The sequence below is a fragment of the Gavialis gangeticus genome, unplaced genomic scaffold, assembly GCF_001723915.1.
Source record: "Gavialis gangeticus isolate Ggan-Ray unplaced genomic scaffold, GavGan_comp1, whole genome shotgun sequence".
In the NCBI taxonomy this organism is placed as follows: domain Eukaryota; kingdom Metazoa; phylum Chordata; order Crocodylia; family Gavialidae; genus Gavialis; species Gavialis gangeticus.
The window spans coordinates 11,662,005-11,687,259 of NW_017729030.1; the positions used below are offsets into that span (position 1 = coordinate 11,662,005).

The 25,255-nt window shown below is 39.6% G+C and overlaps 1 protein-coding gene across 5 annotated transcripts in view; it reads right to left on the bottom strand.

Moving 5' to 3' along the window:
- LEF1 (lymphoid enhancer binding factor 1) overlaps positions 1 to 25,255 on the bottom strand; it is a 124,713-nt gene that overhangs the window by 98,905 nt on the left and 553 nt on the right. For all 5 annotated transcript variants that reach the window (XM_019521952.1, XM_019521949.1, XM_019521953.1 and 2 more), the window contains exons 2-4: positions 24,971 to 25,230; positions 23,243 to 23,306; positions 21,820 to 21,953 (exon numbers count right to left, since the gene is read on the bottom strand). In XM_019521952.1, coding sequence (XP_019377497.1) covers positions 21,820 to 21,953; positions 23,243 to 23,306; positions 24,971 to 25,180 — 408 coding nt within the window. In that variant the 5' untranslated portion in view covers positions 25,181 to 25,230. The remainder of the gene's footprint in view (positions 1 to 21,819; positions 21,954 to 23,242; positions 23,307 to 24,970; positions 25,231 to 25,255) is intronic.

Genomic DNA, 25,255 nt, shown 5'->3' on the forward strand with positions numbered 1-25,255 from the left:
TTTATCTTATATTAGGTAAAGGCTCCTTCAGGTGTTCTTCCTTCATCCCATTGTGTTCCTTGTTCCTCTTCCGCATTCCTTTCCCTTTTAAGAGAGTCATTTGGTTAGGTGTGGAGTTTTGTGGGTGGAGTTGGAGGGGACATCCTCTGTATTGTTTTCCCTTTAACAGTTTTATCTTTTTTTCTATTTGCTGCTTCTTGCTTGTTCTCATTTTATGGATTTTTTTCTTGCATTGCTCCTTACTCCCACCCACAAGGTACATTTGAGCTAGGTATAGACATTCAAAAAGCCCAAGGGAGATCAATCTAAGTTACACAGTTTTCTGTAAGTGGCATAGTTTATATTGGTAGCGAACAGAGCACACATTTGCCCTTTGATAGGGGAGGCAATTCTTAGGCTGGGTTCTCCCATTTTTAAACCAGTCTACGTGTGCTGAACTTCTGTTCTGTTAAGGTATAGACCAATTTCTGATCACTTACACCAGTAAAAGTGCAGTGTCTGTACCTGGCCCTGGAATCAGATTAATTTACTTTATAGCCTGCACTTCTACTCATCTTGATTCAAACCAACTAACCCTCTCTGTTCCAGGAATCAAAAAATGAAAGGTGTTGGGAAGAAAGAAAGACCGCACACACTTTGAAACCTCCTTTCTACAACGTATGGGAAGCAGAGGATATAAACTCATACTCCTCTCCTTTGTGGGCCCAGTCCTGTTAAAATCACTTGTCTTAGTTTCATTGGTTAAAGTGGGACTATGCTCACCCACTAGGCTCTTTACCAAGTGGTTACAGCTTCTGGCCCTTAGTTTGTGGGATTTAAACAAAACTGTATTTCCCCTACAAACGAGAATATCTGTATTCTCTGTAATTAATTAATCTTGATTGTTATGGTACAAGAAGTTTTTGCACATCTATGAAACATTTTGTCAGCAACTGTATGTTGAATGATGTGATAGTGACCACTGCAGGGGCTTAACCAAAAATGCAACAACTTCAATAGCACAGCTGGTGCACATGCACACACAAAAAAAGCACCACAATCTCTCACCCCTTCAGCTTTTGTCATGAGTCACAAGTAGCAGATTCAGTCCAGTTTCTAGTACAATTTGTTACCTAGACTATTCCTGATGAGAGAGACAGGCCATTCTGTTCTGCACTTCAAAGGAGAAGGCAGGAAGGAGAGCCATTATAGTAGTTTTCAAAACAAAATAATCTACAGGATGCCAATTTAATTTGAAACGAGTAGAGCTCAGTTTTGAACACTAAAAGGAGGTGGAAACAACTTAAATAAGACATCCACTTGCATTTTGAGCTGATTAAATGTTATTTAACCTGAAACATTTGGCCTATCCCTTAAAAGACGGTTTCTCAGACTTCTGCAGTATAAGCCAAAATTTCACATGGATTGCTTTTTATTTCCTTTACTTCCCTCTCATTTGCAATCTCAAAAAATACCAGTGAAATGTATTGCAACTGCTTCTATGGAAAAATATTCATGCACTTCTGTATTTCTTTTAATATAATTAGCTACCTGAAACCTGCAGAGCCAGTAGGTACAGTACTCCACTTGCCACAAGCTGAAAAATGATGAACAGCATATTCTGTTTGACAGTGTGTTTACAACTACTACTGTGTTATTGTTTTTTAAACTGGGATCTATGCCACATCTTCTGTGCCCCTTGAACAATTTCCTTAGGAATTTGTTCTCTAAATCTTAATAAAGTCAGGAGCTGTTCTGGTTTAGTTGTGGATCATGGCATTGCACTTAAAATTTCGTACCTCAATTTCTATAGAGCCTTTTTATCCATAAAATAGATGCACCTTATGTCCCCGACTGTATCTGTTGCTTAATATCTGTGTCACAAGTCACACATCTGAATCAATGGATCTCCTGACTCTTACACCTCAACCATCTGCTTCTTAGAAACCCTGATTCAGCCTCTGGAATTTAAGATAGATTCCAATTATACCTGCCAAAGTTACTCAACTTTTACGTAACTGGAAATACATGAATATGGATTGAAGATTTAGGGCCAAGAGTGGGAAACAGCTTTAAAAAAAAATCACTATTTAAACCTGGCAAGCTTAATTCTAGAGTGTCATAAGTTACATATGTGCCAAAAGGAACAAATAAAGTCTCACCAATAGCCAGACACTTGTGGTTTTCAACATGAATAAAAAGCAGGTCTAGCAAGCAAAATTTCAACACTATTCTTGGTGAAAATTACTGGTTTGTTCCAAGGAGTATTCTTCCCTCCTTCCTTCCCGAACAGGTCTAGTCCTGGGACATAGCTGATGAAAATATAATTTTGGGGCCAAAGAGACAGTTTTTCTTTAAAGCAGGAAAGATAAAAACATATGACTAAAGTTACTTTCACCTTCTCAGGATTTTCCCAGAGCTTTGAAAGTAGAGCTTTAGAAGAGGTAAGAGGATGCAGTACATCAAGTGAAATAAAGTGGGAATTTTGCACCTTCAAAAGCGATGCCCTATCCATTTCCAGTTGAGCTTTAAAGAAAAGGAAGTGTGCTATAAATTCTTTGTAATGAGAAATTTTAAGAGCATTAATATTAACAGTTCTATAAGGTGAGGTTGATTCTATTCTGCAAAGCAGTGTTAATCAGACAATGTTTGCTATCTATTTTTTGTTTTGTGATATCAAAAAATGTAGTTTTAGTGCCAGTTTCACCCAAAGTTGTAGGCAAGTTCTCCATCTCTTGTGGGAGATACAGTAAACCCACCTTCGGAGGTCACAGGAATGAGATTTTCTTATGATTTTATTTACCTGCAACACAGCTTCCTGTTAAGATTTTGGCATAATCAGACCATGACCCACAATAATTGATCTCTTTGCACAGTTCGTGTTGATATTTGTCTAACAGGCCCCAAACCTGGAACCTAACAGTAATAATATTAACAGATCTATATTTTTTCTGTATACACGTTCCAGGTTTCTGAAGATTTAAGTCCCTCACCTAGGTTTCTTTGATCATATTAAAAAGGTTTTACTGTGCCAATTTTGTTTGGGCTTGATAAGAGAGAATCAAGCTCCATTTTTAATGTTATTGGAGACTCTATAAATGAGAACACTGAGCTTCACAAGAGCAATAGGCTTCTAAAGAGCTGCAAGTACTATTTTGAACTTGGCCTCACTTGATGGAGTAGCCAAGCTCTGGTCCTATGAACGCAATTTTAGTGGGACTGCTCCCATGTGTGAAGTTGAAGCCTTTGCAGAACTGGGACTTACAACACTAAATCATATATTCAGACTAACTAAACTACCTCCCCCACCAAGGTGGAGAGAGCTATGGAAATCATATTTCTTTGCAGTTAAATATAAGAGTTGGTCTAGGAAAAAAAGCCTAAACTCCCACAGAAAAAAAGAAAGCACACTGCAGGATTTTGGCTCACTCTTCATGTAAGTCTACACCTTTCACTAAGCATTTAAAAAGAAATTTCAATTTATGTTTAACATATCAAGGAATTATCAGAGTCCCTAATTTGTTGTTGAAGTCTGCAACAAAGTTTTATACCTTGAGTGAAGTGCAGTCTAATTCCTGTGTGATTATTTTTAAGAGGGCTAGAGGCTGGGCAAAAGAGGGGGTATGAAGCAACTTTATTGAAGCCAATGCTTCAGGCAACCCTGCAGCAGATGGATCCAGATTGAAAAGAATTGGCAACCCGAAAACTTTTTGATAAGATAAAATTCATTGATGTTGGCTCACACTAGGCCCACTTCAACTCTGCACTTGTCCTCTGTGTTTCTTTGGCATATCTGTTCCTTTCCTCTATCTGCTTTAGCATAACTTTATTTTTCTCTTTTATCTTTAGATAACTGCACCCAGGGACTAGAGGGATTGATTTTTTGTTTTGACTTATTGTTTGAAGATCTGTAACTCAAAGCAGCTCTCACGCCTCTGATGTCTAAGCTTGAGCAGCATAAAAGGTAAACCTAGCCCTGTGAATCAAACTGAGCACGGATACCATTTTATAATCAGTCATCTGTATTTTATTTTGCCATTTTTGGGGCCAGGGTGCGAAGGAAAGCTATTTTAAGGCTTTATACTTAATAAGATTTTAAATAAAAATCTTTGTGACAAACACTGTACAAGCCAAGTCTATTTAAAGAGAAATTTAGAAAGCTTATAGCTCCCTACCCAGGAAAAAAAAAAAGTCTCCTTATTCCCAATAAGAGGAAACCATACAGGTCAGAGGGTGTTTTCTTTTAAAGAATCATGTTACATACAAGCCTCCTACAGCCAAAGTATTACCATGAAAATCTTACAATACTTGAAATCACTTGAAGATGAGGCACTATGAAACCAACGTGATACCCCTTAGAGGGCAAGTTAAAATAAACAAGGTGCTGTGCATATTATATAATACAAAACCAATACACTAACCTTATAATTTCCTAAGATTGGGGGTGGGGGAAGGGAGGGAGGAAGAGAGGGTGGCAATTAAAAAATGAAAAAAGCCTAAACTTCTGAGGTCTCTCATATCTCTCCCCTTCCCATGCCTCAAACATTACTAGAATGTTTCAAATAATCAGCTCTTAAAATGCTGGCAGTCTGATTTGGTATTAATAAGATATTAGAAAAAGCTAATACCCATTATACACACACTTTGTTTATGAGAACCCATCTCATCTATTCCCTAAAGTTGCCCAGCTTGCTGAAATATGGTTACATATGCAAACATTATCTCCCAATTGTAACCTCATTTTCTGCTCTGCTGGACAGCGTGACCAGCATTTGTCATCATGCCTCCCCCCCCGCCACATCATTCATATGTCTATAATTGTCATCAAGATGTGGCATGTCAGCAGGACTCCAGTGTTCTCTGCTCCCCATCTCCACACAGTCACTCAGGTAACAAACCCATAATCTCGTCCTGTTTTCATGATGGTTGAATTACACATAATTGTTTCTGCACAGTGATTGATTTCTGCCTGAATAGAGACCTCTGCCTTTTTTCAATGCAAGCGAGTGGCAGCCAAGTCTCTCCATCTAGGAGGAGGCAGCAGCCTTTGAAGAGATCAAAGCCAAGGCCGCAAGCAGTTGTGCGCCCTGGGAATATGGAAAGCCTTTATGCTCTCAACCCCATTTCCAACATCATGTTGGATTGCAGCTGCATTACATTCTGCCAGCATTCTTAATGCTTTTAGTATTGACTCTGACATCACCGATAGCTGTTTTAAAGTAACAAAAGCTGAAAGATGACTTATTTTCACAACTCTGTAATTGGAACATGCAAAGTTAGGGGAGGGAAGCATTTGTTTTAAATACAAAATACAAAAGAAAGCACACAAAATTATATAAGTTTCCCAGAATTAAAAACATGTTTTTCATATGGAAAGAACACAGGGGGCATTTTTTATAGCCTAGACCACACAAAATGAACTGATTATGCCCATGCTTTTTCAAACCTAAAGGCTAAAGAAAAAATATGATTGGATAAGTCATTCAAATTGGGGAAAAATATTGCAACTTGCAGTAGGTTTAGCAACTTTTCTGGCACCTGATGTAAGGCAAAGTAATATAGATGCCTAAAGGACCATCTTTCCTTTACAGCTCCTTGTAGTAAACTGACAATGGTTCACTGTGCATTTGTAATGTATCACATGTCTCTCTTAGAACTGCATAAAATCCTCATTAGTTATCTAAAGGATAAAAAAGAAAAAAAAAAAAAAAAAAAAAAAAAAAAAAAATCAAAGCTGCTTCCTTTGAGATTCTCTTTTCTCTGCAGAAGTGTGCACTCACATACAGACCATTATTGTGACATCTTAAAATCAGTCTTGATACATCAAGATTCATTTTTAGAGTTGCCAAACACTCATACAGCCACCCCCCAACACCTCCCACCCCCAGGACTGACTTCAACACAGCAAGTAAATAAATCTGTCTTTAGCAAAAGAGACTGTTCAGGGTTCTGATTAAAATTCATGTCCTTTTTCTCCAAATTATCACAATAAAACTTTTAAGGTTTAATAATTTGAGGAAGTAGAGACAAGGAAGAGGTTAAAAAAATAAAGTAGCATCAGGAACCCTGCAATGACATTGAACCAATCTGTCCCTACTAATTCACAAAACTATGCAGTGTTAGGTATTCTGATAAATACCTTTCCCATTTTGAAATGCAAGGATGGCAGCTTTATTAAAATTACAGTAGGAATATAGAGATAGATGGAAGCATCTAGCTGCCAGCTAGAGAGTCTTAAGTGGCTGGGTGGACACTTATATGGGTGTGGAAGATATGCAAGTGCAATATAAATATGAACATTAATGTATTACTTTCCTCTTGGCCGATTTGGTTTTCTTTCATTGCTTTAAACATTCACTTTTTATTTCTTTAGTCATTAAGTCCCTTGATACTAATAGGAAATATTTTCTGCTTCAGTCCCTCTTTCCTATGGACAATGACACTACCAATGTTAGCTAAACTAAGCTAAGCTAAACTATTATTGTGTGTGATACCTGGGCTACTCCTTAAGCATCATTTAAAGTCTGATGCTTGGTACAGAATCCTACAGCTTTGTGTTTTTTGTTGTTTTGGGATGGGTTTGGGGTTTTATTTGGTTGATTTATTGTTGGGTTGTTTGTTTTTGTTGGGTTTTTTGGGGGGGAGGGCCAGGGGATGGAGAGTAAACTAAGCAGAACATATTGCTAGGAGTTTCATATCACTGTTCTGGGACCTGCGCTGGATACTTGCTAGTCTCCTGGTATAGCTTATAGGTCATAACCAACACCTTAAAACTCTCATCAGCCTGACCCTATGAACAAGACCAAATCTCTAACACACAATAAACTATCTCAGCTGAGCTACTAGATAAACTAGATCCACAATTTTACTACCTGGGCTTTAGGCTTCCTAACTTGTTGTCCCCTTCATTCAAAATAGCTTACACCTAATTATCTGGGTATAATGTAAAAGTCTATTATAGCAGATAGGGTTGAAAGCGATGAAGTATTGGGGCTGCAGAGGAAAGAGAGGTGGGAAGGAACAGCTGCAAGACAATGAAGAACTTTTCCATGTTATATATTGCTGGCACTAACAAGGTGTAAATCCACCTGATTAATGCTGTTGGCTAGCAAGAGTCCATTAAACTCTCTCTCTCTACATGTTTAATACTAGTAGATGGTTTCCGTAAGTCTAATTATTGGGACGCTCTGGGCTTTTGCATGGACCCTTTTTTTTGTAGTTAGAGGAAATGCATTAGTGCATCTGTTCTGCTGTAGTCCAGCACTTCTGCTGCTCTTAATCTCCAAAGCAAGTTGATAGCCCACTGCCACTGACTGATTTGTCACAGTCTGACAGTCTACGGTGAATCTCCATCCTCATTTCTCCAATAAACTCATATTCAAAGGAAGTGAATGAGACGCAGAGAGGAAGCTAGGATAGTTAGGACTCAGTTCAAGCAAAAAATACCCTGACCTTTCCTCCCAGCTTCATTGCAGTGCCAGGGCTATAATAGAATGAACCAATACCCCACAAGAAGATTCCTGTCTGTTCTATAAATGTAGCCCTCACCTTGGAAATCCCTGCCGCTCGCAGGGTTCCTATGTAATAGGCCAAAGATATTCACAGGTTGCTATACATTGTGCTGCAAGTTGTGACAGCACCACAGTCCAGAACTAGTCAGGCTAGTAAATACTATATTATTAGAGAGGAATAGTTTAATCCCTTTTTTGTTAGTGGTTTAGTATTTTTATTAGCAGATCCTTCGCAAACTAGGTCTTAAATGCCTTATTTCAATGTTTGTAGAAGTTCCCTGATGTTTAAATCGTAACTTTTAGCCTATGGAACAATCACGAGGCATTTAGATTTATTCATGCTGTGCACATAAGGCACATTGTAAGGTTTCTATGCCTTAATCCATTGCAACTAGTTGTGGTTATGAGCAGCAGGAGTGTAAAACAAGAATAAACATTTATATCCCTGACAAACTGAGTAATCCTGACACTAGTATTTTAGAGAATTAAAGTCATTATGCAACATGCAAAGAACTAAAGCAGCTGAAGGTTTTCCTCCTCTAAAAATGTTCCCAGGTCATACTCATATGTGACAGCAGCAAGCATGCCAGGATGCTGTAAAGGAAATTTTAAAGTCCATCTCCATATCAACCAGTGCTCAGTTAGTTGCATGACAGTGTTCTTACTGAGCCTACTGGGAAGCATTAACGTTTCACATGTGATACAACTGGCTGTAGGCCTCATGCTTGCTTGTACAGAGTTCGTAAAAAAGAACAAGTTGCATGTCAGAGTACTCCACTAGGCAGGGAACAGTTCCTGCTGCCTGTGCTCGGGGGTGAGCTCTTAAAACCCATTTATCCCTGTAGCCTCATTAACATTACACAGAAGCCAGGAGTGGCTGATCTGAATCCTCCCAATTCATTAAGGGCAAAAGCTGCAACCACATTGGTGCAGAAAAGAATGCTGTTGTATTAGCAGAGGATCCTGAGCCAGTGGAAGAAGTATATTATGCCAAGCAGCACAACAGGTGCAGAGGCAATTTGTGGTTTCTGCTTCCTGGGAGAGTCAGAACAAGGTGCCTTGCCAATTGCATGCAAATTTGGTTTCATTTTGAAAGACTAAAGGCAAGACAGAAGTGCAAGTGATGTGGCTCTCAACAAGCACTGCTCTTCCTGCCCCCTCAGAAGAAATAAATGCATCACTAAAGGCAGGGAAAAGAAAAAGTGGCAAGCAAGTTAAAATACTAATAGTTCTCAATTCAACAGACCTGCTTACATTTCCTTGACATAAAGGAATGTTAATGTTTCTGACTTACTATTCTAATTTTCTCAAGTTTTGTACCAGAGGTCTATATGAAATGCTAGAAAAATTCAGATTGAGGTCTCCATTTTAAACCAAAGAGATGGTGTTTGAAATTACGTGACTCACCACTTTTATTTGGTTAAATTCTGTTGTTTTAGTTAATACTGCAGTCTGATTAACCATCAAGACTCTCCCTGGACATACACAATGGTTTTTTGCTTGTCATTACATTATATATTGAATAACAAAACCCTGAAGAATTCAAAATAGCAAGCAGACTTGTCTCATGAGAGGGACAGTTTCTTTTCAACAGCATTCCTGTAGCTCATCTACCAAGAATGGTCCAAGAACTCTAGGTCTCACTCCCAACTCCATCACCGTCTCCCCATACACTAAAGGCCAGCACACTAACAATGTCCCACTAATGCCACTTTGTAAGACTGGGGCTAATATTTCTGTTTGTTTAGGCTGTAGATGCTTTAGTGAGAAAAGGGGAAAAATCTGTGTTTTGAAATGTATTGTAACAGTTCCAAGCAAAATGCATCACCAAATTTATCTGGACTCTTTAAGGAATGAGGAAGTTACAGTACATTCCACAGGTCACCTTCTTACACAGTCTCAGACTCTAGCTCCACCTTTAAGTAGTTGTAATTTAACAGTAGTACACTTACATCACTTTGTGCAGCTCTGACAGCATAGAGAATGGGGGACAGAAGGTTTTTACATACAAAAACCTACACACACAATATTTGTATGTGGGTCAGGGCATTTTTAATGCAACAAGCATTACATCCATTTGCAATTTTGGGGCTACAGCTTGTTGAAAGTTTGTAAGTTACACACACACACACACACACACACACACACAGAGTCAGAAATTCATTAAACAAATACAGGTATTTTTTACATCCTTCAAAGCATTTTTTGGCACAATTTATTTTCATTGTGGTTACAAAAAAGTGATTGATTTCTTCCTTTCTATTCTTCAATTGATTTCTTCCTTCTATTCTCCCTCCTCTCTTTCCACTTTGCTACTGAAAAGGGAAATAATCTACAAACTGAATTTAGGTCTGTTGGAAAAATGGGAACTTCTTAAAGTAGTAGTTTTTCCATAAACTTGTATTAAAAAAAAACTAACTACTAACTAACTACTAACTAACACAAAACACCGTTATGTTTTTTGTCAGAAAATAACATTTTGAACATAAACATTAAGACCAACGAACCAAATCATTGGGCCTTTAACTACTTCCATTAATATCCCATTGCTAACAAGCACATTCTTAGCTTTTACAAAGTATCTTTATACTGTAACATCATGTAGCAGTGTAGTGGAATAGTTTTCAGACAAAATCCAGGTTGTTAGACAAACCTAAATATTTTTACACGATTGTGAAGTACATCCTTTTTGTTCTCCTCACTCCCAAAACCATTTTCTCACCAGATAAAAAGCCAAGATGGTTCAAATACCTGATATCAGATAACATCTCAAGACTCATTCTTGAAGACAACCCACTCACCTCCTTACACACACATCCCTTAAGATCTTGCTTTTGAGCTCAGATCTTTACCAGTAACCTGGTAAACCTCTTTTTTCCTGTAACAGCAATAAGGTGCATGAAATGGGAAAAGTAAAGGCTCCTTTTCTCACACCAACATCCCAAAGAAACAATTCCTTGGACACCCCAATATTTAAAGTGACCTAGTTTCACTAGCATGCAAGAGAAGACTGAACAAGTTAAGAACTTTAGCAAAATGGTAATTTTTTGTGGTTTCAGTTTATGCTTTGAGGAGTCATTCTGGATTAGGAGCTTATCTAACCAGTGACAAATTAGTGTTTTAATTACTTACGTGCTTAATAAATATAAACTGAGTTACCAGAGATGGTCTATTTTGCAAAGTGTTTTTGGACAATTATTTTGTTATTCTCTTGGGGTATTTTTTAAAACAGAAAGTGTGCAGTGTTGATGTAATAAAAGAACAAATAAAGGAACTTTTTAAAAATGTTGGTTTATTAAAACTATGCAACTTAAGATATTTTATTCTTTTAGGCTACATTGGGCCCTTAGAACTGCACTTGCTGGTCTTCAGTAATTCTGTACTCCTCAAAGAGGCTGTCTTGTTTAGCCACCTCCTGCAGCTTGAACGTTGGATTAGGTACTCTGCAACTATCCCATTTTCTAGAATGCTCAATCAAGCTCCTTTAAGAAACATCACGTTACATTTAGAAGCACATACTCCTCTTCCATTGGACTCAAGAAGAAGAGAAGTCAAGTCTGAAGTTACTAGGTTTCTGCTGACTGGCAGGTCTGTTTTAGAAGTCAGCGATATGGGAAAGAGAAAGGAATCTGGCTCCTAAGGCCACAAAAAGGCACATGGGTGAAGGGTGAGCAACGTCCTATAACAATCAGTGACAATAAAAAATATTCTTCCTTCTTTCCCAGAAGTGATGGATTTGTTATTTAACTCAGATAGACAGGAGTGAAGTTTCTTTTGTAGACTGCACATTCCAAGGCATTCAAGCTGAGGCAGCAAGCAAAGAGGGGTTCCAAAATAAAAGTTTATTTACAAGCTTTTCTACCTTTGCTTATTCCCCAAAGCGGTCTGAATGTTTCTGTTGTGATTTTGACGCCTCCATAGTAGTCTAGTCTTGTGCTGCATATGCAACTAGAACGAACTGGGTTCTTGCAGAGTTCAGAGACCGCTGCAGACAGAGAGATCTGGTAAGATTTTTATTCCTTCTACCAGGTAGTTTATATGTACCTGATGCTAGAAATTAGCATTTGCTGAAATACCAAGCAGTCTCTACATGAATTTAGAGTGATCAAACTTCAATATGTTACCTACTTCAGCTCGCCACTGTCAGTAAAATCATTTAATATGTTTAAAAAAAATGAAATGGAATGCATTGGAAATAGCATGCAGGTCTAAGTACAATAGGCCATACTCTGGGGAAAAGTGGCAGATCAGTCAGGTAAAAGGGATGAATGCAATATGAAAAATGGAAAAGGTTGTTGTATAAGAATGGCCTAGTACAAAATCCCTATATTCTATGCACATCTATCAAGTGAAAAAGAGTGGTATCATAACACTGCTCTGCTAAAACAAGAGCACTGTTAGTTTTCTTAGGAAACCTGCTTTTAGATTAGGTGCAGCCATGGCTGCAACCTCCCTGGAATAATGGTTGTTCTGATATTATAGCACTCCTGTGATACCAGGTTTACTTCAAGAAGAGAGAAGGAATTGGGTTAATTGTAACAATAAGCAACATGGTATACTACTGTTTTAATCGTTTTAACTGCTGACCCAATTTTGTTATAACATAGCAGACCATCACTAATGACAAGCAAAAGCATTGCAATTGCTGAACTTGCAAGTTTTCAAAGTGAACACACATACCCCTCTACATTACCAATATCCATAAATTTGGGGAGCAGATTGATGAATAGACATACCCACACTTATCTCTACCTGTCAAAGGAAGTACCACATTAATATGGCCTCACTAAGACACTTTTACTTTGACTTAATGTAGAATAGGCAGAGAAGCCCCTATGCTCAAGTCTGGAGTCAGGAGACGGTGACTAGCACAGGGACCATCACAGAGAGTTTTCATATACAGAGTATAATTACATCAAGAAAAAAAGTACTAATAAAGTCAAGTCTTCACAGCTAGTGTCACTAGAACCCAAAGCAGGAAATGTGTAACCCCACAACATAATTTATCTATTTTGGGTCTTCATCTCTGATCCAAACCCTACAAAAGCTGCTGCTCTTTTCCCCCTATCAGTGCCCCTTTCCAGGCTCACGTAGCTAACTGAGTCATTGCTAGACAGCCTCTGATCTCACATTTTGCAATGATATTTGTCTTGTGTCTCTTGCAAAGGAACTCCACTTACATATCTCAAACCAAATTATACAGAGTAAAGTAAAACTCCCACTGATGCCTGTAGCAGTCTTATTATCATCTTTCATCATCATGTCCCATAAGCCCTATAATACCTCACTCACAGGATTGTTGTTATGTGATTTTAGTTGTCACAGTATAACTCAGTGTCTAATGGAAGATCTTTTAAAGCTGATAGCAGTAGTAAATATGCACAGCACCTAGCACAGGGATTTCAACTGAGGCTGCGACCTCTGTAGTATTTCTAGCACACCAGCACATAATCTATTTTAAGACTCCCTCTTACCCAAAAGGTGAGGAAAAGATCACCTCTAAACCAAAACATGTTTATGTTATTTATTAAGACAACATTATCAGAGCTTCCTTACAGATGTACAGAAATGCCACTTCTAACCATACACCTAGAACATTTCCAAGAGGCATACATGCACATGCATTTGCCATAAGTGGAACCGCAGAATCATAAGAGACCTTGACTCAGTGCAGTTTGGTTTAAGAAAGATCTATCTACAACTTTATGCCGCAGCACACAAACCCACTTCTTTGACTAGAAGTATTTGCCCTGTCTCACATAAGAAATATAGTCAAAATGGCTATATGCATAAGCCTAATAAAAGTAGCATATGTGTTTGCTGACCTACTCGTATTAAGTTAAGCTGCTCATTTCATAATTGTATAGTAAAAGCATGAACAGTGATAGCTTGTAGTGACCAAACTTACCTTATGGATCGTCACACACTAATATATTAGCCATGTTCCCAGCTCCTTAAGGAAACAAAACATTCAAGCTTTGCTTTCACTTCTATAGAAGACAATTAGAAAAACAGGATCCTTCAGATGGAAACTGAGCTATGCTCTTTAAATCAAGATGTTTTTCTCTTTCTGTTATCCATCTGAATTTAAAGAATCAGTAAACAAAAGTCAACTGAATGCATCTGAGCTCTTTTAAAAAGATTCGGATCACCATTTTCCCCCTTGAGAGTGGGAAATTCCTGGCTGATTAGCACAGTTGGGGCACATGTTAACTCCCCTGCTGCACCTTTTGCTCAAATCACAAAGATTCAATTAATACATTTTTATTTAAACATTCAATCACTTTCTTGCTGAGAGGACAGATTCCTTTGAAGTGGGAAGCCAAAAATAAATAAATACAAACATACAAGATCCAAATTTTGAAATAGGGCAGCCAGGTTAAGAAAATTACATTTGAAATGAGTGGACTTATTAAGCTTACCGTGGGCCAAAACAAGAAGTAGTAATAGTACATGAAGCACAAGTACTGCCTTCTTCACAATGCCCCACCAATACTCTCACCAGGAAGGAACAAACTTTACCAGCAAGAACGGAACTCACCCAGACCCCCTTGTTTCTCTACAGATGCTAACTTTTATTTTTGCTGCCGGAGAAAGAGGGGGAAATGGGGATGGGAACCTAAAATGATGCCTCCCTGCTACCCTACAGCACTGCTGGAGCACAGCCAAGCAGCCCGCTGTGGGCTCAGGGCTCCCTGCCCTGCTGCCCCCTGCCCGCCCAGCAGAAGTGGGAGATACAATTCTATGCCAGCACACCCACTGCTGCTGAGTGGGCAGGGGGTGCCTCACCAAGGTGGCAAGGCCAGCAGGTCAGAGAGCCCTGAACCCACAGCAGGCAGCCCACATTCACCCCCCTCCATGCACACGTCTGTGGGACACGTGCCTCCCTATGACCCCACACCCTGGGAGTGTGGAACTCGGCCAGCCTGCAAAGGGAAACCCACCATATCCTGCATTTTTCCGCAGTGAATGGAAAAGCCAGATCCCCACACAATACTGGGAATCTGGGCGAAATGGTGCCCCGGAGTCATGCAGTCTGGGACCGGGACTTGATGTTCCCATTTTGGGACTGTTCTGCCCAATTAAGAATGGCTGGTAACCCTACCTTCTTCTCAAGGGGAGCCAGGGCCCTTGGGCCCCACATAGCACCTATGACCTAGAAAGAGGTGCCAACAATAGAGGTAGTTTTTTTTTTTTTGTTTTTTTTTTATGTAGATGAGAACTATACCAAGTCTATTAGGTCATTTTTAATAATTTTTGCATTTTTAAGAAAGCAGTTAAAACATGATCAAGATGAGGAGATCCAGTTTTCTATAAAAGATATTTAAAATATGATGCTAGGCTTAAAGGATTCTCTTAAGCAAGAATTATTTGGTTACCAGTATCCTTAAATTTTCCCCACCCCTATTCTCCCCAACAGAGGTAGCATAATAGTCACCCATGGCACCAGAAGCTCAATAAACTAAATCACTACTTCCTATGTAAGAGTATGGACATAGGAAGAGCTTACTCGGGGGCAAAAGGGAACAGGCCTTTACTTTACACCAGCTGCCCCACAATAGACTATCATGTGAGCTCAGTTAGTAGCTTAACCTTCTTTCATTTGGTTAAACTTCCTCTGAGTATCTGCAGTATTGTACTAACATGGCTACACTGCTTCTAGTTTGGGAGTTGGCACATGTAAAGCATGTGCTGACATGTCTCAGCATGGTGGTGGCATGTCCAATTACAGCGCTGCCTTGATTTCACAGGCCGCTGCCAGTGTCAATTAAAAGGCTAACAAAAAGCCACTTTGGCTGCTCAGCTTTTCCTCCAAACTGAAGCCTCTGGCCTTACTTTTCCTGCTCACGTGAAGCCTGACCATCAATTCCGTCCCTTCTGGCTACACTTATGACTACACTTTCCTTTCCTGTAGTCAGGAGTAGTAGAGACCTCTGAGGTTGAATGGGAAGGGAGAGAGAAAAGAATTTATAGTTTGTGACACTAAGCCTCCCAGCTTACAAGACTTTATTCCCATCCCCATTGGCCAGTTGACACTGGTCTAGCATTTCTTCACTCTATTTCTTACTGGTTAGGCTGAATGGTTGTTTATGAGATAAGAAAGTGCTATTGTGCGTTTGACAGAACTCAAGTGACAAGTTTCCAATGATGTCATAAAGCATGTTCTTGTATATTGGTCTTTAAAAGCACGACACTAAAAACAAGCTCCTGCCCCCTAACTTCAAGGGACAACAAGCAACCATACACAGGCACCTAATGCAGCTTTAGAAGACATGCAAGTCTTTTTATTTAGTGTTATTTCCTCCTCATATCAGAAGCACTTTATAATAATTAGAAATAAATTACTTACCTCATAAGGTGTCATTCCTACAGCCCTTTTGCGTGGAGACCGAATGATTGGAGGGCACCAAGAATTACAAGTAGTTGGCAGAGTTGTTGCCCTTTTTGTGTGAATGAACCTCTAGCACAGTGATTCTCCACCAGAGTCCCACAGCACTCTGGGGTGCCTTGAGATCTTTTCAAGGGTGCTGCTGGATGTCACACAATGTTACCACTGTTAGGTATATAAACATGATTTCATGGGATAAACCCAGAATTTTCAAGTAGGAAACCACAGTCTCAAAAAATATTCTGAGCTGTTGTGGTCCCAGTTCTGTGCAACAGAATTGCTCTGTTTTTCTGTAGTAAAAAAATGAATAAAAACAAAGAGCTGGCATTTTCCAAGGAGCATCTTGAGTCTAGAAGGGTTGAGAACCACTGCTCTACCATCTCTTGATATCTTAACATTATGGATATAATGATCAACAAAAGCCTGTATGCGTAAAGGCCATACCCTGCATGGTCCTAAACACTAACACCAAGCTATTAAGATTAGTATGATCTTGTGCGTGATGAAGTGGAAGCAAAGATGTGGACATAGTTGTTAGAATGACATTCCCATTTCTTAAAACTGAAAGTTGCAAATCTCCACTTTCTCAAAGTTGCATTGAGTTAGCTTCTCTATACACCACCTCCAGTTACAGAGGAATAAGATGTTATTTAGTAAACAGACAAATCACCAAAAGCTCTTTTTTTTTTTTGGATTATTCATAGCAAAACTAGAGTGGAACACTTTTACTGATGAAAGCCACACACACACACCACACAGCTCAGTCTAAAGCCAAGAAGTAGTCAGTGATCACTTTCTACTCCATCATTGCCAGCAAGTCTTTTTAATAATGGGCCAGTTAAGGAAATTTCTGAATAAATCATCTGGATTTGAAAACAGCACTATTTTAAAAGGAACACATAAGCAAAAAAAAAGGAAACCTGTTCACTTCACCAACTAAATACCCGAGTGAGGAACTGACAGCTAACAGACACTACATATACACAGGACCTACATAACATCCCATATCAGCCTCATTCTCCACTGGCACAACAACTAGATTAGATCTTTGGAAGAGGACCAAACTGGAAGTGTTCAGGTACCTTTGATTCTATCTCAACAAACACTGTGTTTAATTGAAAACCCCTTCAACTTCTGTGGCTTGCTTCTGTGTTTTAAAGAACCTCCTCATATCTCAGACTGATGCTCACCTCAGATCAGCAGACAGAAAGGTTTGAAAGAATACTGTTTACTTATTAGTGATGGAAATAACCTCATTTCTCCCTTCAGGGTGGATATTCATTAACAAACAGCTTTAAAAAAAAAATCAGGCTCTTCTGTTTAATTGCTCTTTAAAAGGATCCCACTTTAGTCCTATCAAGACTATACCAGGGAAATGCCAAGATTGTCATAACGTTTTCTACAGATCCACATGTGAGTTTATGGAAGTTACTTAGTGAACTAATCTGCATAACTCTAAACTTTTTCTAAAATAAGTGGACTGTGGCACTCCAAAACTGGTAAGAGATTAACCTAACAGCCATGTTTAAAGTCCTCCATTTACCCATGCAGCAATAAGAAAAGAAAAGAAAAGAAAAGAAAAGAAAAGAAAAGAAAAAGAGTAGAAGCATGCATACAGCCTTGATAGTTCTTGGCCTCGGAGTCAAATATGAAAGAAAATGCAAAGCTTGGTGATAAGTGATACGGGAGCTGAAACTAAGACCAAACTTTCTTACATGCAGCAAAGCTTATATCCAATGTAGCCAGCCCAAGTCAAAGCAGCGACCATCCAGCCTCCCAATAATTTCAATATTTACACATGTAATAACAGTACTTGAATTCCTAAAGTGTGAGAGTTTATCAACACAAGGTGTGAACATTTTGAGTTTAACTGAGTAAAGTCTCCGAGTCAGAATATGCAGGAACGAGACTTCTGTAACTGCACCATAACCAAATCTTCCATCTAGTTTTTCCGAAGGACAGATTCCATCAACCAAAACACAAATACTACTTTTTACTGTTATTTTTCTTTTTGTCCTTCCCTCTACTCTTTTACACAATTTGGCTTTTCTTGGGATGCAAACTCTTCCAAGCAGGAACTGTCCCTGCATGTATTTGTATATCACAGTCAGGTCTGAACATGGGGCATATTTTTAAAAATTCCTTCCCATATTAGAATCCCCCTTCTATTTGACCTTATGTTCCACTATGGAAGTCCACATACACTGTCCATGGTGGAGCATATCCAACTCTTGTTAATAATTTCAGTTGCTATCTGAAGACATTTTAGCCATTAAGAAAAGGATGATACCTTCTGTTGGGCATGTATGCAAGAGGGAGTAGGGGAGGTGTTGAAGAAATTCTATATACTAAAATACATATTAAAAAAAATCTAATCCCAAGGAAAGAGATGCATTTAATGGCTTAGTAATGCAAGCTCATTTTGGAGGAGTTTAAGAAATACAAAAAAAGATAGTCTTTGGTGTAAAAACCTTTACAATCTAAAATTAAAATCTCACACAAAGGGTTAAAAAAGAAAGCGGGGGGGACAAAATACACAACAGCTGTCTGCTTCTCCCATGGTAGACACCCACTCTATGCATCAGACAAACCACCATGCGAGAACTCAAGCCCACAGGGCTTACATTCACCAGGTGTTATTGTGGTTTTGATACCATTGTGCTGCAGTTACCTAAACGAACTTCTCTGCTCTTCTGCCTACCCAGCTATCTGATAAGAAACATGTACTGTTATAGTGGCTTCTTTGCTGTGGTGCTAGCGTTGTACAAGAGCTCGTATCTCATTTTGTTTCAAATAGTAAGTGGAAAAATCAGTTATCAGGCTGGGGCTAAAAAGGGACCAGTCTAACCTTAACTTATTCATGGAAATTTGAATTTCATCTCTTTATGCCAAGAAAGGTCTGCATCAGTTTTAACATATTACACTTTAGCTTTCTTCTTCCAGGATTCAGTAGGTAAACTAGATTTGTTGTGAAGTCAAATCCAAGATAAGAGTATGATTGGCAGAACTTTAGAGAACCAATGCATCTGGAGAAAAAAAATAAATACACCCACCCTTTAAAGTATTTTTTTCCACCTACTGAAATTTTTCATGTCTCAACTACAATTTTTTTCCACCCAGCCCATGTGTGACTAGCAGCAGCAATCTCCTCTCTCAATTCAAACTGTTCATTAAGAACCCATCATGGAATAACACCTGTGTTCCCCTGTTTCTTGAGTTCAGGACACTATATATTGCTCTCGTAGAAGGATCTGTAGAAGAAAAGTTTGAATTGATGAACCAGTCTTGCAGATTCATGGTGCACAACTCTGCTCATATAAGCAGATCTGTAGGATTACCCATCCACCCAGAGTTATAGTATTTATTTGCTGGCACAGGGCCTAAAGTTTATATCCCCTTCCTATAAAATTCATGCTTCCCTTTAGATTTTGCTTCTCAAATACCAAAATAAGATGGCATTAATTATGAAAGGCCACCACGTAGTACCCTTCAAATTCAAAAGCATTGATATTTATTGGATTATTTGTATGGGAATAAATCATTCAGAATTTTCATACAATGTTAAAAAAAATAGTGCCTCAAGATGGCTTTGAATCCTAACATCTCCAAGTAACAGATGCAACAAACAAGCAGTGGCTTTGTAATGCAAATGAAGAATCTCAGGTATACCACAAGGCTATTCCACCCACAAATGGTCAGAGATCAACACCTCTGCTGAGTGTTGGGTCTCTCAAACCTTATCTGTTTTAACAGTCTTTTCTTCTGAAAGGAAACAAGTAAACAAACAACATCCCGCCCCCCCCCCAAAAGCCACCCTTGAATGGGTGACAGTTTGAAGCCTAACAAAAGGTACAGAGCAGAGGTGAACATGAGGGAAGACATAACATGCCACCTTGGTTGTGGTTAAAGGTGAAGTAAGCAAGTATATAATCTTCTGGGTGCAAAGTTTTGATCTCGCACACATTAAAAACCAGCTGTCAAGTATGAAGACTAGCAAAGATTATAGTTCAATTAAACAGAAAATTATTAAACAACTCAAGCATGTAGACTTGTGGTTAAACTGAAAGTTCTCCAGACTTACATCAACATTTGGTGTGTTATAAGAACACTGTTTTACAGAAATACTGGTACTGCTCTAACATGCCAGAGTCACACTCCACTAAATTAATCCCTAAAGTGTTAGGCAAGCAATAATACAATTAGAAAGCAGAGGCATTCCCTCTCCACACTAGATATTCAAATATTTCTCAAATAGAAGATAGGAAAAATAGATGTGTTAAGTTGATCAGCTAACAGCAAAGATGTGGCCCTTGTGTACTACCTAAGAACTGCTGGTTTACAACAACACATTTATGGGCAGGGTTTGATATTTTATATTCTCTAATCATTAAATCACATTTCTTATTCCAGTTCTTCCATTCATACATTTTTGTGAGGGTGGGGAAAAAAGGGACTGGTTACTGGATTCCTTATCTTCCAGGAGACACAGATATAAATGTCTTTACATACTGAAAAGGATTATATCATTTTTATCAGCAAGTAGGAATTACAATTTAATCTGTCAGGTTATTTGTTATTTTAAATGCTTTTCAACATAAGGCATATGTAAAAAGGACGATTTGGGATACAGGTTTTTGTTTGTTTGGTTGGTTTTTTTGAAAGAAAGGTATGGATATCTCTAAAATGAAATAAAATTGACTAACCATTTTTTATTCAAGGCAGATTTTTTTAAAGCAGGAAAGCCCTAAAAACAATATTTTTCAAGTTTGTTTGTCTGAGATATATCATACAAATAAAGCATTCAGGTTGGAGTGTTACATATAAAACAGAAACATTTGCTATGTTTCAGAATCTATTGAGTCATTCTGTATTCAGGAAACCTTTGTTTGGACAAAACTTTCTCCAGGTTTGCAGTATAAATGTTGTTACTGTTAAATTTAGAAATCTGTATTGGTAATTTCCACCCCACCCACAAACAAGAAAAAAAAAAAAAGCTTACGTTAAAAGATGTAAGAAAGCAAAAATAAAACCGGTTGCTAGAAAGAGTTTGCCACAGACAGCTTTTCCTTCTTACTAGCTCTTCATTTTAGTCACTTAGAAAATAGCTACCGCCAATGAGCATTCTTTTCTAAAATTATGGAATACAATGGCGGTGTCATTCTACAACAGGAGGCACTGTAAGTTCTGCTTTCCCCAAGACAATACTTCTAGTGCAATTTCCACAGCTAGATTTTTAAAATCCCAGAAGTTTTACTGAGGTTGTTCCCACTGATTTACAAGAACAATGGAAATCTACTATTCAGCATATTTACTATTCTTCCAGTGCACTTCTACACCAACCAGAACAAATTAGTAATTTTAAGAGTCAGATTCAATGGTTCTCCTCTTGATGCAACAAATACAAAAAGCTACAGCCACAACCTTGCATTATATAATTATTCTAACTCAGCATCGGCAACTGTTTCCCATACACTCTCTCGCATCATTTCTATGTTGTATTTCCAAGTAATATCCACTCTCAGAGATATGACAGCTTTATACAAGCAGTCTATGTTAGGAAGAGAACAAAAAAAATCAGCTAAGATTGAACATGACAAACCGAGTAAAGGAAGAAACATCCATCAGATTTTTATATTTCAGTACAATCTGAGAGAACTAAAACCAGTCTAGTAGTGCTTCTTCCCAGAGTTACCATAAAAGTAGCATTTAGGCCATTCAGCCACACATTATAATGTAACATCCAGACTATATTTTCAGCCTTGTTCATGGCAAATTAAATGTTTCCACTATCATTCCAATCAAGATGGCTAAGAAGTTCAGACAGCCAGTTACACAGAACCTAAGGAATAGACGTGTACTATTCATAATAATTCAAAATACAGTCTTGAACAGGAAGAAAATTTCTCTCCCCCAAGGCAATTTGCATAATAGGTAACTCACTGTTCTAGGGATGGGTGGCGACAGAGAGCCATTAGACATGTATGGGTCGTTATTCATATTTGGCATCATGATATACCCAGAATAACCGGAGTATGATGGGCCCTTGCTGTATAAACTGCTGTCTGGGTGTTTTCCTGTGAAAGCAGAGAAAAAGAGGGTTACCGGTATATTACCTTACCACTTAGGTTTTTTTTATGCAGATCAGAAAATTTATATAGGCACTGTGCATTCATGGAAGTATTCTGTACACACAAGGCTAGTTTGGAGATTTGGGGGAAAGTGGAATAGGGTTGTCTGTCTTATTATTATTAAAGTAGCATATTGCTGGGAACCTTAGCATTATTTGTACTGTATGCCTATCAGTATTTACTCTCGTAAGACTTGGGCCTAATACAGGCATTTCTTGGGAATGCACTTATTGAGTTCAGGGTAACATGTCTACTTTGCCAATATGTTCAAATAGCAATATCAGCAACTGATATTTAAAACATAATGCTCCATTTTTAAGGCATCCATAGGATTTGGAGATTTTGCAATGCATTCTTCTAGGGACTGTCCTGTGTAACTGACTGAAAAAGGCAGCATCCAAGCTACACAGATCACTTCTTTCTCAAGTCCAATATACATAGTACACCAGCAGTTCACCCTGGTCATGTTAACCAGAAGCAAATTAAAGCAAAGGAGTTCAGGATAATGTAGGATACCCTGCTGACTGTTGGGGTCTATTCAGTGCACAAAGAATGTTCCATTTTTTTAATCTGTTAAATATCCAGTTTAAATTAAGTCTATTAGTGGATATCAGGACTGAAGAAAAGCTGAATTTTTTCCTCGAACTCATATTACAATTCTAATGAATATTAAAAGTTATGAACTAAACATTATGATACTGTGGAAGACATTCCTGCATTTTCATCCAGCTTCCTAAACTGAAATATACGTGGTTTTCTCCCATCCTCCCGAATTAGGATTCACGTATACATCAAAACATCAACTAGTTGAAACAAAAACGAAACTGCGTATGTTAAAGTGACAGATGTGTTTAGAAATTGAGTATACAGTTTCTTAGCATGCATAGCTCAGCAGGGTTATCAAGCAAGCGAGGGGAGATATGGAAAATATTACCTACAAACAGATATTCTAAAAATAATTATTTTCTTGGCAAAGGATCTGCTTGCCTACCAATATCAGTTGGCCAACAGCCGAAATGCCCTTTGGCTACTTAAGTTAGATTTGGTGTGCATTTACCTCACTTTTCTAAGCTGTGAAGATATATTTGCATTCTTTTCATTACAGAGATCATTTACACAATCATAACTCAATTAATGCGCAATAAGAAGCTGAATTATATTCCATCCGAGTTCCTTGTTAACGTGGAAAAGAAAAGGTTGCAATGTAGAGTGCAAAACAACTTGACGTTTCTCACCTTCTTCAGGAAGTTCTCGGCTTTTATCATGGTACGATTCCTGGGCTTGTGCTTGCCTGGAAACCTACTCACACAGAATCCACCACAAGAGAAAGAGAGAGAAAAAGAAAAAAAAAATGTGATTTTTATGCACAGCTGTTCACTGAAGCACTGGATTTACAAAAGGATCAAAGTTACTGTTAAGCAGTTTAAGTCATCTGCAGTTTGGCCCTGTTCTCCTCCTTCCACCTCATTCCTGTTGAAAGGATTTTTTAAATTTTTTTTTACAGCTTTAATAATGATGTAGTTTGGAAAACCAATTGTAGCACAAGAAGTCCTACAGCTGTAGCCCTCCTAAAAAGGCTAACCACTGAGAATATTTCCGGCTTCCCTGGTCAAAATGGTCTTGCTAGAGTAATGCAAAAAGGAAAAATGAAACCAAGTGCCTTCATTATAGCATTTTGAAAAATTCCAGCCTTTGGTTGTTTTTGTGTTGATAAATTGTTACCAAACAATTTATGCAAATCCTTTCAAGAGTTTGGGACTCATCAGCTGACCTCACCGATTTTTCCAAAGAATTTCACACGGACTGTAGGTCTAATGCTATTAGATGATCCTGTGATTCACAGGAACTTATTTGTCCTGGGCTGTGAGTGCCCATGTAGGAAGGGGAAGAGCATCCTCCGGACATTCACCAGCTTGCATGGATGTCTTAAGAGTTTACATTTCAAAACTTTATTTGGAAAGACAGACGCGCGTGTCTGCAGTTGGTTGTTTTGCCATGCAGGTAGGCTTGACTGGGGCATCCTGAAATTGAGAAACTTACTGGAAAGAAGAGCAGAAGCCACCAGCTACCTTTCCTCTGCCTAAAACAGAAGGAAAGGATGCTCTACTGTCACTGGGGCTGCTCGGAAGAAACCTTCTGGAGACTGGGCAGCGTGTGTACCCAACAAGAAGGTCCCACACCCTGCTGCTAGGCGGTGCAGTAGCCCCAGCTAGTGATGATTTCAAACCCACACCTGCTCAGCTCAACCCTGTGCTTCTGCCTCCTCCTACTCAAGTGCCCCTTGGCTGCAGTCTGCCCCAGCCACTGGGGCACAATGGGGAAAGGGGGCTGGCAAGGAGACAAGTCTCCCCTGCCCCAGCCAAGCCAAGCAGCCTCCAAAGCAGCAGAAGCATCACTAAGCCCCAAGTTGGGACTTGCCTCCCCTTCTAGCCCTGGGGCAACTGGCTGCCAAAGCCATGCTGCCCCCTACCAAGGGGCAGCCTCTGGCTCTTGCCTCTCCAGAGGCAGGTCGGGTGGCTATCAGAGAGGCCATTCCGGTTTTCTGCTACGCTGCCCTCTGGATAATACGAACCTGGATGCCTTCAAGAGAAAAATAGAGGACATAAGGGCATCAGGTTTCGTATGGAGAGAGGGCAGAGGGGACAACCATACTGTCCCCTATGATGGGCACCCTAGGCAGGTCCCTCTGCACCACCGAAGTTCCCTGCCTCATCCTCAGACAGGGCTATGTGATCTCTTTTATTGGACCAACTGCATTAGCCCTGCCTCACCCTCTGTGCCCTGTCCAGGCAGACCCGGGCCGGGGCTCCCCTCACGCCGCCTCCCCATCCCCGCGGGAGCTGCGCGCCAGGGGGCGCTCTTTTGCACCCAAATACCCGCGCAAGGCAGGCTCCAAACAGCGCGCGCCCCCAAGCCCCCGCTGTGGGGAGAGGAGCCTGCGCGGGACGCGCGCCCCCTCTGACCTCGTGCCCGGCGCCGCTGGGGATGATCTCGGACTCGTGGACGAGGGAGGACTTGATGTCGGCCAGGTCGCCCTCCTCCTCGGGGTGGCTGATCTCGGCGAAGATCTTCTCCTTCTGCGGGTCGCCCTCGTCCTTGAACGGGATCATCTCGTCCGTGGCGCACAGCTCCGGGTCCCCCCCGCCGCCGCCGCCGCCCGGCAGCTGGGGCATGGTGCCCGCTGCTGCCCCGGCCCGGCCCGGCCCGGGGGCTGGGGCTGCGCCTGCAAAGAAGGCGCCGGAGTTGTG